Source organism: Musca autumnalis, unplaced genomic scaffold, assembly GCF_047663935.1.
Source record: "Musca autumnalis isolate F117 unplaced genomic scaffold, ASM4766393v1 scaffold_2, whole genome shotgun sequence".
In the NCBI taxonomy this organism is placed as follows: domain Eukaryota; kingdom Metazoa; phylum Arthropoda; class Insecta; order Diptera; family Muscidae; genus Musca; species Musca autumnalis.
The window spans coordinates 89,879,568-89,893,079 of record NW_027411755.1 but is presented as its reverse complement, the minus strand read 5'-3'; the positions used below and the strand labels follow the sequence as shown (position 1 = coordinate 89,893,079).

The window sequence follows — 13,512 nt, the reverse complement described above, 5'->3', positions numbered from 1 at the left end:
TCCTTTACTTTTCTGGTAAAAATGTTCATGAGAGAGCAATTTTTAGCAATTTTGACACTTTTCTCTTTTACCACCCTTACCATTAAAAAAGTAAAGGAACAAAGCTTATATTAGTATACCCAAAGTGACAACATACATGTAAAAAAGCATATGGTGTAATATAACCATAAACGGAGTCTATTTTATCGCATCATCCCGCTCGAAAAAAGCAGCAGCTGACATCAGGAAAGCTGCTCGAGAAATAGAAATGTAATGAAGATGCTATGAAGATAATATAAACAATTCGTTAATAGGATCACCAATAACTAGATAAGAATTAGAACGAGCCTTACAAAACCTTATAGATAAAAAGGCTGCAGGTCCAGATGAAATTCCCTCGGAAGTCTTAAAGCTAGTAGATTCCAGTTATACCGAACCCCTCATCATTCTTTTAAACCATGTATACGAACTTGTCAATAGAGTTGGGTAATCTAGTTCCTTGTACTAGTTCCAAAACGTATGAGTAACATCATGAAATATAACGTGTGATGTTAAGTATACGCAGTTTGTTCAAAGAAAAAATGTGGGCCATTGGAAGTGCGAAGTGAACGAGATAGTTCCATATAGTTCCTTTGGCACAACTCTACTTGTCAACATTCAGAAGGCTTGCTCAAATGTACTTTCATCGCCATCCCCAAGAAAAACATTGCCAAACGATGTTCTGAATTCAGATTAATGAGTTTAATAAGCCACGTACTGAAAATATTCCTAAAAATTATTCATCAACGCATATATAGAGAGTGCGAACATGCTATGGGAAAAACACAGTTTGGATTTAGGGAATCTGAATTCAAAATTGCCGAGAAGTCCAAAGGAATTTTTTCATTTGTTTCGTCGATTATGAGAAGGGCTTCGATACGGTTAAACACGATCAATTAATGTACAGTTTGACATCTATCGGAGTAGAAGGAAAAGAATTACGATGTATTAAAAATTTGTAGCGCGAATCGACATCAATGGTGAACAAGCTGAGGAAATAGTTATTTCAGAAGGAGTTAGAAAGGGGTGCATACTCTCCCCATTTCTATTCAACGTGTACTCAAAAAAAGTATTTCAATGAACGCTAAAGGGAGAAAATGTTGGAATTAAAGTGAATGGGAATTTTGTGTATAATATAATATATGCCGACGACACCACATTACTGGATAGGAGCATATTAGGTCTACAGAAACTTGTAGAAAAACTTGCGCCCTTAAGTAAAAAGTATCGAATAAAAATTAATAAGAAACAAGTATGAAAGGAGTTAAGTTCGGCAGGTCCGAACTTATTATACCCTCCACCATGAGTATTGAAGTAAAATTGGAACAATTTATTTTGAAAGTGCTAAGCTCTTCTGAGGGATATCACTTTCTTTAACCAAGGTTTAATACCAATGAGATATCGAGATTTTCTACCCGTTCAGTATTGGAATTCTGTAACTCATTTTTGGTTACCAAAAAATCAATAAAACTAAAACAAAATTATGAAACAATGTACTGAAAAGTTGGCGATACTGCTACAATCGGTAGAATTTTGCGACAATTTACTTTGGTTGTTAAATTACCGACAAATTTCATTAAGTAACGAAATCAAAATAGTTTTAATGTTATCGATTTTTGTCGGTAACTCAATGAGTTAGAGAATCACACTACAGAATCCGAAATACCATGTTACAGTCATTCATTTTACGTAAAATCTGTAGGTATTGATCAATTTCTTCGTGGAGATTGTCTACCCATTGAGAATCCTAAATACCAGTTACAGTCTAATCCTTTAAAAATCTTCGCAACGAGCGGTATCGTAGTACCTCCAATCTGAGAACCCGCTATACAATTCTCTGTAGGCATGTTTAATAATCATATCAGATGCTAAATATTTCAATAATTTCGGTAAGATAACGTGACTAAAACCTTCAAAATACCGAAAATCGCCATGTAGCGTTCTGTGGGAGATATATCAAAATACCGAAAATCGGGAGGTGCCATTCTATGGTGCAATATCAAAATGTTGTGTTGTGCTGATATATTTGTGGCAGAAATTTCAGCCATTTTGATAGGATAATATAGCTAAAACCTTAAAAATACCGAAAATCGGGAGATACCGTCCTATGTGGGCTATATCAAAATGTGGACCTATATAAAAAATTAAATAAAATTAATTAATTAAATTACATAAATAATAGGCTTTGTAAGCTTTCTTTGTATTGATATTGAATAAATAAAAAAAAAAAAAAAAAAAAAAAAAAAAATTAAAGTAAAACAAGTGAGAAAAGGCTATAGTCGGTACGGGGCCGACTATGTGATACCCTACACCACTACCTCTGTGAATAATCTTTTCACTCGAAAACATTTCTTTTATGGAGATACGAAATGACTTAAGGCGAACTGAACCGAAATAATTAATATTTAATTTTATATTTGACTACTGTCGACATCACCAACATCAATAGGCTTCTATCTCTGTGAGAAAATTTCGTGATGATCCGATCAAAATTCCGACCTATAGTGTGATTGCAGAAAAAGTGGAAAAAAGAATGCATTAACGACTATTGCGATATCTCTATTATTTGACTACCTACGCAAACCTACTTTGCATAATTTCAAAGATGGGATTTTCTACTTTCTTAGTCAGGCTTTGCTTTTGGAAGGTCCCCAACCAAAGGTGTGATATCCGTCGTTATTATTAAAATCGCAAAAATGAGAAGTTGGGTTTTATTAGCGACTATTGCGATATCTTCGTTGTTAGACCACCTACGACAACCTACGTTACATTGTTGTAAAGGTGATATTTTATATATATTGACTTTTTCTCCAAATAAAGTTTTTGCTCATTCCGACCCCTAAATATTATCCGACCATCATCAAAATCAATAGGCTTCTTCCTCTGTGAGACCCTCATTAACCCTCGAAATTTCGTGACGATCCGATCAAAATTGCGCCCAGTAGCGTGATTTCCAAAAAAAATGGAAAAATGGGATGAATTACCGACTATTGTGATATCTCCGCTATTTGATCACCTACGCCGACCTAGTTTGCATCATTGTAAAGGTGGAATCTTCTACTTTCATAGTCAGGCTTTGCTTTTGGAAAGTCCCCAGCCAAAGCTGTGATATTCGTCATTATAACTAAAATCGCAAACATGAAAATTTGGGGTTTATTTGCGACTATTGTGATATCTTCGTTGTTTGATCTCCTACAAGAACCTACTGGTTTAGATGGACAGACGGACGGACGGACGGACACACATAGCCAGATCGACTCAGCTCGTCGAGACATTCATTTTGATATATATAAGTATGGGTCTACGACCATTATTTCGATGCGTTACAAACTTTTTGGCCAAAACCAACTTATAATACCCTCCCCACATAGTGGTGTAGGGTATAAACATAAAATACCAAATTACAACCGATTCGTCGGTCAAATGCGACTATTACATTCAAAATATTTTAAACTGACGCGTACTATGTAAACAACTTTGATAGAAATATTTTTTAGTCTCTGGAGATACAAATTATTACAGCCAATTTGGTGGTCAAATACCAAAACTACATACATAGCCCGTTTTCAATACCAAAAGTCCTACGCACATACAATAGATTTTACCAAAATTTCATCCACCTACCTCAATCCGTTCGGACGCTAGAGTGATTTCCACAGACGGACGGACATGGCTATATCGATGTAGAATTGCACGCTGATGAAGAATATATAGTCCTCATTTGATTTGACTGAAGTAATAAAATAAAACAACAGTGAACAAAGATATAACGCCTTACAGGGTCTCCAGCTTTCATCTCCAAAAGGAATTTTCATTGCCCTTCGTTTCATAGTGTAATTAATAGATTGGGGTTTCCCGTCATTTTGAAAAAAAAAAAATCATTTTGTTGCACAGTGTTATCTTTTTAATTTGGAAGCCAAAATATAATAGCCAACTTGAAATGCGTTTCTGCATAATCAATATTTAGACTTAACTCACTCTTTTTTAAGTAAATGAGCGATATGTATTTACATCATATGTATTAATCACATTTGATATAGTTACATTTATACATAACCCATATAATTATTATCTAAAACAATTTAAGACGCATTTTAATAGCAATAAACTTTGGTTGTTCCCAGTATATCTTTAAGAATGTAGTTAAATATGTATGTTATAAATATGAAATTAAATATATATAAAGTATACCAACCTGCATGGCTATAGATTCTGAGGAACACCTTTCATTCTGTAAGGGACGATAACGTGGGTCATGAAGTTGCATTGCTTTAGTAATGTAATTTATATAGTAGCTGAAATAAAATAAGGAAATATCATAAATTTTAATAGAACAAAAGAAAATTCAAAAAAATTTAGCAATTATTTCCAAATGTACAGCTATATTTGTATATAGAATGAATAAAGTAAAAGCATAGACTAATAAAAGTATAGACAATGAAATCATCTCACCTAAATTCTCTCATTGAGCGTGATTTGAGTCAGTTGGCTATGTACTCAATTTTTAAAATGACAATAATTATACATTTTAAACTATTTATTCTGGTAAAAGACAATATGTTGGTAATCTTGGCCGCATCTACATCCTCATATAAAAATTTTCAACAAAATATTGCGATTTACCCCAAAACATTGTGCAATTGAGTGAAAACGCAGCGCAGTTTCCGTAAGGCGACACCTACAAAACAAGCACGTTACAATTTCTCTATCTATACATTTATTAGTCTATGGTAAAAGTTCTTTAAATTTATACATATGTACATATGTTCCCTCAACATCCCCGAAGGGACAGGGGAGACTTCTCTCATATCAATGAGTGCACGTCGATTCATTATGTCTCAATGATATCGGACCTATTTTTTATCACCGAGTCCGAACGGCATATGGAACAAAAAGGGCCAAAAACGTGTTATTACGTTAGGAAGAAATTTTGCCCCATTTGTCATTTTAAGAACAATTTGCCATATGGAGCAAATTGTTTTGGTGGACTAGATTCATAAACTGAAGATGATGGATTTTAAACATAGATATGTTTAAATATTGTATTTTTATATGAAAACTAAAAATGGAAAATTTTTGGAGGATATGTAATTCAATAAAAAATGTTTCCTTTTTCTACGTACACCATAGAGTGGACAATTGAGGATTTCGCTCACATCAACAGTGAACTTCTTTTTATTTTAGCTCAAAGATACGTACATACATACATATATGGCTTCCTTTTTACAGCTGAGTATGAACACTGCAATGTGTAACATATGGACAATTTAGTGGAACTTATATAACTTTAATTAATTATGGAAATACCCCCATTATTATCTGTCTTCTTTTGTTATAGTTTGGATTTTTCGGTCAGATCTATAGCTATTCAGTTAACTTAAAGTTAAAAGTGACCGTTAAATTTCAAGGAGGACCTGTGTGAAAATTATATTTTTAATGCCTCCATATTGGTTTATTTAGCGTTTTCAAATCCATCCAATGGTAAAAGAATCAAAAGGGAAGGATCAAAATCGGGCGGGCCAACTATATGATACCCTACACCACTGAGAATATGTCAAATATATATGGGAGCTATATCGAAATCTGAACCAACTTCGATATAATTTTGCACATTTCAAATTCAATCAAAATGTCCAAATCTTTACCAAAATAAAAAGTGTTCGTCCTTTGTCCGTCCGTCTGTACATGTATTTTTGTAAACAAAGTACAGGTCGCATTTATTGTCCGATTCGCATGAAAATAGGGGAAGATATTTTTTTTCTGGCCAAAGGACGAACGCTATTTATTTTGGTAAAAATCGGTTCAGATTTGGATATAGCCCCCATATATATTTTCGCCCGATTTAAGGCATTTGGTGCACGAAACACGCTATATATGTCCGATTTCAATTAAATTTGGAATGTTCGACGGTATTTAGTCTAGAAATAAGTGTGCCAAATTATATAGAAGTCGGTTCAAATTTGGATATAGCTCCCATATATATTCTCGGCCGATTCTAGGTATTTGACGCACGAAACGCGCTATATATGTACGACTTCAACAAAATTTGCAATGTTTACCGGGATTTGGCCTAGAAATAAGTGTGCCAAATTATATAGAAGTCGGTTCAAATTTTGATATAGCCCCCATATATATTCTCGGCCGATTTTAAGTATTTGATGCACGAAACGCGCTATATTTGTCCGATTTCAATGAAATTTGAAATGTGCGACGGAATTTAGTCTAGAAATAAATGTGCAAAATTATATAGAAATCGGTTCAGATTTGGATATAGTCCCCATATATATTTCCGGCCGATTTAAGGAATTTGGTGCACGAAACACGCTATATGCGTCCGAGTTTGATGAAATTTGGACTAAGTGACGGAATTTGGTGTACAAATAAATGTGAAAAATTATATCAAAATCTGTTCTGATTTGGATTTAGCTGCCATAAATATTTTACATATTCACAGTGGTGTAGGGTATTATATAGTCGGCCACGCCCGACTTTGATCCTTTCCTTACTGGTTTTATTTTAGCTTAAAGATACGTATGTACATACATACATATATGCTAAATTAAGTGCAATTCCTAAATTATTCGAAAAACTAATCACTGATGTAATTTCCATCAAAATTCAACCAATGCTAAGTGCATATCAGCATGGTTTACGCAGTGGTCTCTCAACAATAACAAATCTTATTCAATTTACATCGATTGTAATAAAAGGATTTGTTCAACGTTATCAGACTGATAAAATCTATACAGATTTTCGTAAAACTTTTGACAGAGTCAACCATAAGGTTTTGCTATATAAATTAGATTATATAGGCTTTAATACAAATTTACTCAAGTGGATAGCATCTTATTTGCAAAATAGATCACAAGTTGTTCTGTTTGATGGATATTTATCAAAGTCGATTGTTGTTCCGTAGGGTGTTCCACAGGGAAGTCACGTTGGACCGGTTCTCTTTCTTTTGTTTATAAACGATTTGCCAAGTTCATGAATGCACTCCAAATTGCTAACGTATGCTGTTGATGTTAAGTTATTCATTACTCATAATTCTGAGAGGCAAGCTGATTTACTTCAAACTGATTTAAATGACCTTTTTCAATGGAGTAACATTAATTGTATGGATTTAAATTTGAATAAATGTAAACATATGTATGTGTTTTTCCAGATCATCTTCTTTGATAAGGCAATTCAATATTAATAACTTTGTTTTATCATCTGTAGAATCATTTGTTTATCTTGGCCTTTTGATGGATCCAATCAGTGCAAAAGCAATTTCTACTTTATGCATTGAGGGGTTTACATTGGAGTAGTAATTTTGAATTGCCTTCATACTCTAGCAGGCTAAAGTTAATTCGATTGTTTTAAAAGTATTAAATGGTAGTGTGCGTCTGATTTCTTAATATCGTCTATTAGAATAAATGTTGCTTTTAGATGTAGTAGCTATTATCAATTCTTATATATAGATTTTCACCGAACCAATTATTCGATGGGTGAACCACTTAGCAAAATGTGTACTGATTTTAATTCCATGTACTATAATGTTGACTTCTGCATGAATTTGGAAGTTATAAAATCTAATATAATTTTATCTTTAAATAACTAGTAATTTGTATGGTTTAATATATAACTGGCTGATGAAGTATATTCATGGTGTGTACGCGATCCCCACGAAAGGATAGGTCGCACAGTGTTGCCGCGTGGACAAAAATCAAAAAATGTGATTTTAACTTTTACATATGTTTATTTTTTTTCTTACAGTAAACACATCACATACAAGGAATCTGAAAGAATTTTGTCGATATGTGCATCCATTATGAAGTTATAGCTCTTTAAATATGAAAAATATTTCCCCGGTAATCTAAGGCGATAATCATTTGAAAACCAGTAGCAAAAGACCAAAGTCGGGCGGGGCCGACTATGTAATACCCTACACCAGTCGAAATATGTAAAAATGGAATAATTAGTATACATCCCAATACGCAAATTGGAGCCATATTTGGGGAAAATCGTTAAAATACCTAAAATCGGGAGGTACCGTTATATGGGGGCTACAAAAAAACATGGACCTATCTTAACAATTTTAAGTGGCGAAATTTCGTGGCCACTGGGAACCACATATGTAAAATTTCAGCTAGTTCAAGCAAAAAATGTGGCTAAGATCCCTAAAATACCTTAAATCGGGAGGTATCGTTATATGGGGACTATACCGAACCGTGGACCTATCTTGACAATTTTTAGTGGAGCAATTTTGCGGCCATTGAGAACCTCTAATGTAAAATTTCAGCTAGTTTGGGCAAAAAATGTGGCTAAGATCCATAAAATACCTTAAATCGGGAGGTATCGTTATATGGGGACTATACCGAACCGTAGACCTATCTTGACAATTTTTAGTGGAGCAATTGCCGGCCATTGGGAACCTCAAATGTAAAATTTCAGCTAGTTTGGGCAACAAATGCGGCTAAGATCCTTAAAATACCTTAAATCGGGAGGTACCGTTATATGGGGGCTATACCAAAACTTGGACCGATATAGCCCATCTTCGAACTTGATCTTCCGACGGCTAAAAAAATGGTATTCCCCAATTTCAGCGAAATCGGTCAACAAATGCGACCTGTATGTTGCGGACGGACGGACGGACGGACATGCATAAATCGACTCAGAAAGTGATTCTATGTATATCCCTAGAAGGAACTATGGGTCTATCTCGCTTCCTTTTGTATGTTACAAATGCACTAACACATAATACCCCTTACCACATAGTGGTGTAGGGTATAAAAAACCTTTAATTGTTACTCTTCTCCAGTGACCCTCATTCCAAATTTCAGGATTCCAGTTCTATCCGTTCACCCAAATTCAAATTGTACTAAATTTAGTACCATTTAGTACTTTTCCAACCCCTATAGTTCGAATTTCCAAAAACCTTTCATTGTTAGTCTTCATCAGTAAACCTGATTCTAAATTTCAAGATTCCAGCTCTATCCGTTCACCCAAATCCAAATTGTACTAAATTTAGTAACTTTTAGTACTTTTCGTACACTTATAGGTCGAATTTCCAAAAACCCTTTGGTACATCAGTTACACATGTTCCAAGTTTCAGTATTACAGCTCCTACCGTTTGCCTAATACAAAGGGTACTATATTTAGTACCTTTTAGTACTTTTAGTACACTTCTAGGTCGAATTTCCAAAAACGCAGCCTTATCTCACCACTACACACCAACAGCAACCTACACCCAAAATTTCAACTTTCTAGCTTCAGCGGTTTCGTCTGGGCGCTGATGAATCAGTCAGTCAGTCAGTGAATACCTCACCTCACTGCTCTTTTACATATATAGATTTATAATTTTCAGTGTACAAAAAACCAATTTTGACGTTGTCGATTAAATAATTTTTCAATGTTTCCTCCGAAATCCGTATTTTACCAAAGCCCTTGCTTTATATACAACCCCATGCCACAGAAAAACGGATTGTATAGATAAAGGACTGCTCTCACCAATTTTATTAACATTGAGTTTGTTGACAGAACAACTGAATTAAAAATTCAATTGTAATAATATTTTGTTGAAACAAAAACTGCATGGGGTTAGTTTTTGACGAAATCTACATCCTCAGATAAATGTATAAATGAAAATCTTGAATTTTTTTTAAATCGCCTTCGAAAAACATTGAGTATTTTTGTTTGGGTCGATTAACAGCATATAACATGATGCGGTGCTCTTGAACCAACATTAAATGAAAGGAGGTTACACCTGGGAATAAAAAAAAATCGCCTGAGCGCTCTTTAAATAAATCACGGTCAAAGTTCACATTTTTTGGGGGTTTTTAGGTTTTCACGCCCTATCAAAATGGAATAAAGAAAATGTTGTAGCATCGAAAATTCTCTACAAAATTGTCCTTTATGATATTTTTGTAGGTTTTACCATTTTTAAGATATAGATGTTCAGATTAGGACAATTCACTGACTGTATCGTCTCCATATGAAACAATCAGAGATCATCAATGAGTTACTTGCCCCCGTAAGCCAATTGAGCACGCACAAGTTTTTTGGGCCTTTTGCTTTTTTAACGCATGTGTTTTTTTGCACTCGGTATTTTTTCCACCACCACAAAAAATACTTACGTCGCATCAAGACCGTTGCTTGTGCGTAATAAGTAAAACAAGTGTCCATCGTATTATGCACTGTATACAAAACACGCAATCGTAGATAGTTTGCCAATTGGCTTATCAAGTAGAAGCACACACACAACACTACAAAAAATAAACAATTGTAATTTTATTTGTTGTTGTTTCGTTTGTGTATGCTTTTATTTGCTTGGAATGTTATGTGTGGTTTTGCATGTTCTTTTAACGTTTGAAAATCAGTGTTAGAAAATTATCTTAGCTCTCATTCTCTCGGAGAGCACGAGACAATCGGTTGAATTACAAGGGTTGAAAACAATACTTGATGCGCAATGAGCAAAAAAGTAAGACAGAAATTGTTATTGTGTATTTAAAACTACTTGGCAAAGCATACGCAAGTGTCAAAAAATATCCATTTTTAAATAACTTATTTTTTGAGTGGCTAGCCACACTCGTACACATTTTGAGAATGGCAAGCAACACTTGCATTCATTTTTTAGAGTAGCAAGCCGCATATACGCTTGTTTTTCAGCATGTGGCTTATGAGTGTCAAAATCAGCTACTTGCGCACTTCTCTGGAAACAATGTCATGACTGCAATTTCCCATTTTGACAATACTTGCAAACTCGCGAAAACCTAACAAAAAACCTAAAACTGTGACCTGAACTTCTATATCTCAAAAATGGTAAAACCTAGGAACAAATCGTATGAGTAATCCTTTGTCTATACGATTCATTTGTTAGCATTGAGTTCGCTTACAGAACAACTCAATTAAAAACACAATTTTAAAAACATTTTGTTCTAACAAAAACTGTATGGGGTTAGTTTTTGACGGAATCTACATACTCAGATGTAAAAGAAAATCTCAGATCAGATCAGATGTAAAAGAAAATCTGGCAATTGTTCTCAAAAATCGACTTCGAAAAATGTTGAGTATTTTGGTTTGAGTCTGTTGACAGCACTCAACATGAGTAATCCTTTGTCTATACACTTCATTTGTCTATGCCCATACCATAACTTACAGTTCTCCAAACTTTACAGTATGTATTGCATTTTTATTTTCCAGGGCTGTGAGAGGGTTGCGCCATATTTTTTGGGTTCCGTCGTAATAGTGCAACATAATTTTCATCTCATCAGAAAATATAACGTCATCAAAGTACTATAACGGGCTTGAAATCTTCTTAGTAGCAAATCTGATTCGTTCCTTTATATTTTGCGGGGAGAGAACTTTTTCCTAACCCTTCGTGATGAATACTTGTTATGTAATACTTTATTTAGCGATTTCTTCAAATTACAGATTTTGAAAATTGAATAGTTATGACTGTACATCTCCATATACGATAAAATTCTTAAATGCAAATTAATCGTGGTAATATGCAGAATTTTATTGCACTTTCATTGATTTGCAAACATTTAGTTATTACCAAAAAGTCAGATCCATACAGTTTTTAGTTGTTGTTATTTCTGGCCGATTTCTGAATTTATTCCCCTAATGTTGCCTTCAACAGCAACTCATTTGTTCAACAAACCCAACATTATTTATTGAAAGAATTTTTGTTTTAATTTTAAATTGAAAATCAAAATTTTTACAAATACATCGTTTGTAATAATTTTTTCTAACTGGATTTTAAAGAATGAAAATCTTTTGTGCGACACCTGTTATGTGAAAACAAAATCAGGATCGGTTTGTATTTTTTGCGTAATTGATGTTTACACCATTATCACCAACTACGACATCTGTTGCAATGGAAGATAGCAAATGTCTTGTCTTTCTATTATTTAGTGGTTTACGATAAAATAAGGGCGCCTAGAAGTAAACTACAAAATTTGAAATTATGTGTGATCTTTTATAGCATTGTTATAGCTTTGTTAATTTGACACATGTCTTGCAGAGGGCCAACTAAGTGAATAAGTACGTAATAATAATGAAAAATAAGGATTTTTGTTGTTGTTATTTTTTGTGGTTCCAGGAGGAATTTTCTAAAATCCGGCCTTATCTCGCACATTTGCATCAACAGTGACCCACTGGTAAAATTTCAAGCTCCTAGCTTTAGCCGTTTTGGCTGGGCGTTGATGATGAGTCAGTCAGTCACTTATCACCAAGCTCATTTATATATATATATATATAGATAAAGTAAAAGCATAGACTAATAAAAATATAGACAAAGAAATCCTCTCACCTAAATTCTCTCACTGAGCGTGATTTGAGTCAGTTGGCTATGGACCCAATTTTTAAAATGACAATAACTATACATTTTAAACTATTTTATTCTTGTAAATAATATGTAGGTAATCTTAGCCGCATCTACATAATCATAAAAAATATTCAACACAATATTGCGATTTACCCCAAAACATTGTGCAATTGAGTGAAAACGCTGCGCAGTTTCCGTGAGGCGACACCTACAAAACAAGCACATTACAATTTCTCCGCCTATACATTTATTAGTCTATGGTAAAAGTTCTTTAAATTTATACATACATATGTTCCCTCAACATCCCCGAAGGGACAGGGGAGACTTCTCTCATATCAATGAGTGCACGTCGATTCATTATGTCTCAATGATATCGGACTTATTTATCACCGAGTCCGAACGGCATATGGAACAAAAAGGGTCAAAAACGTGTTATTCCGTTAGGAAGAAATTTTGCCCAATTTGCCATTTTAAGAACAATGCGCCATATGGAGCAATTTTTTTGGTGAACTAGATTTATAATCTGAAGATGGTTTTTAAACTTAGATATGTTTAAATATTGTATTTTTATACGAATACTAAAAATGGAAAATTTTTGGAGGATATGCATTTCAATAAAAAATGTTTCCTTTTTCCTACGTACATCATAGAGTGGACAATTGAGGATTTCGCTCACATCAACGAGTGGACTTCTTTTTATTTTAGCTCAAAGATACGTACATACATACATATATGGCTTCCTTTTTAACGCTGAGTATGAACACCGCAATGTGCAACATATGGACAATTTAGTGGAACTGATTTAATTTTAATTATAGAAATACCCCCATTATTATCTGTCTTCTTTTGTTATAGTTTGGATTTTTCGATCAGATCTATAGCTATTCAGTTAACTTAAAGTTAAAAGTCACCGTTAAATTTCAAGGAGGACTTGCTTGGTATTACCTTTTAGTGTGAAAATTATATTTTTAATGCATCCATATTGGTTTATTTAGCGTTTTCAAATCCATCCAATGGGAAAAGAATCAAAAGGAAAGAATCAAAGTCGGGCGGGCCGACTATATGATACCCTACACCACTGTGAATATGTCAAATATATATGAGAGCTATATCGAAATCTGAACCAATTTCGATATAATTTTGCACATTTATTTCAAGACCAATATCCGTCACACATTTCAAAT

At 33.9% G+C, this 13,512-nt stretch overlaps 1 protein-coding gene across 2 annotated transcripts in view; it reads right to left on the bottom strand.

The window, feature by feature from the left end:
* The window catches only part of LOC141394222 (uncharacterized), a 47,324-nt gene that overhangs the window by 31,286 nt on the left and 2,526 nt on the right, over positions 1-13,512 (bottom strand). Inside the window, exons 2-3 of one of the 2 annotated variants that reach the window (XM_073968225.1) lie at positions 4,471-4,696; positions 4,214-4,313 (exon numbers count right to left, since the gene is read on the bottom strand). In XM_073968225.1, the coding sequence (XP_073824326.1) occupies positions 4,214-4,313; positions 4,471-4,484 (114 nt within the window). In that variant the 5' untranslated portion in view covers positions 4,485-4,696. The remainder of the gene's footprint in view (positions 1-4,213; positions 4,314-4,470; positions 4,697-13,512) is intronic. The other variant, XM_073968224.1, reaches the window with a different exon arrangement.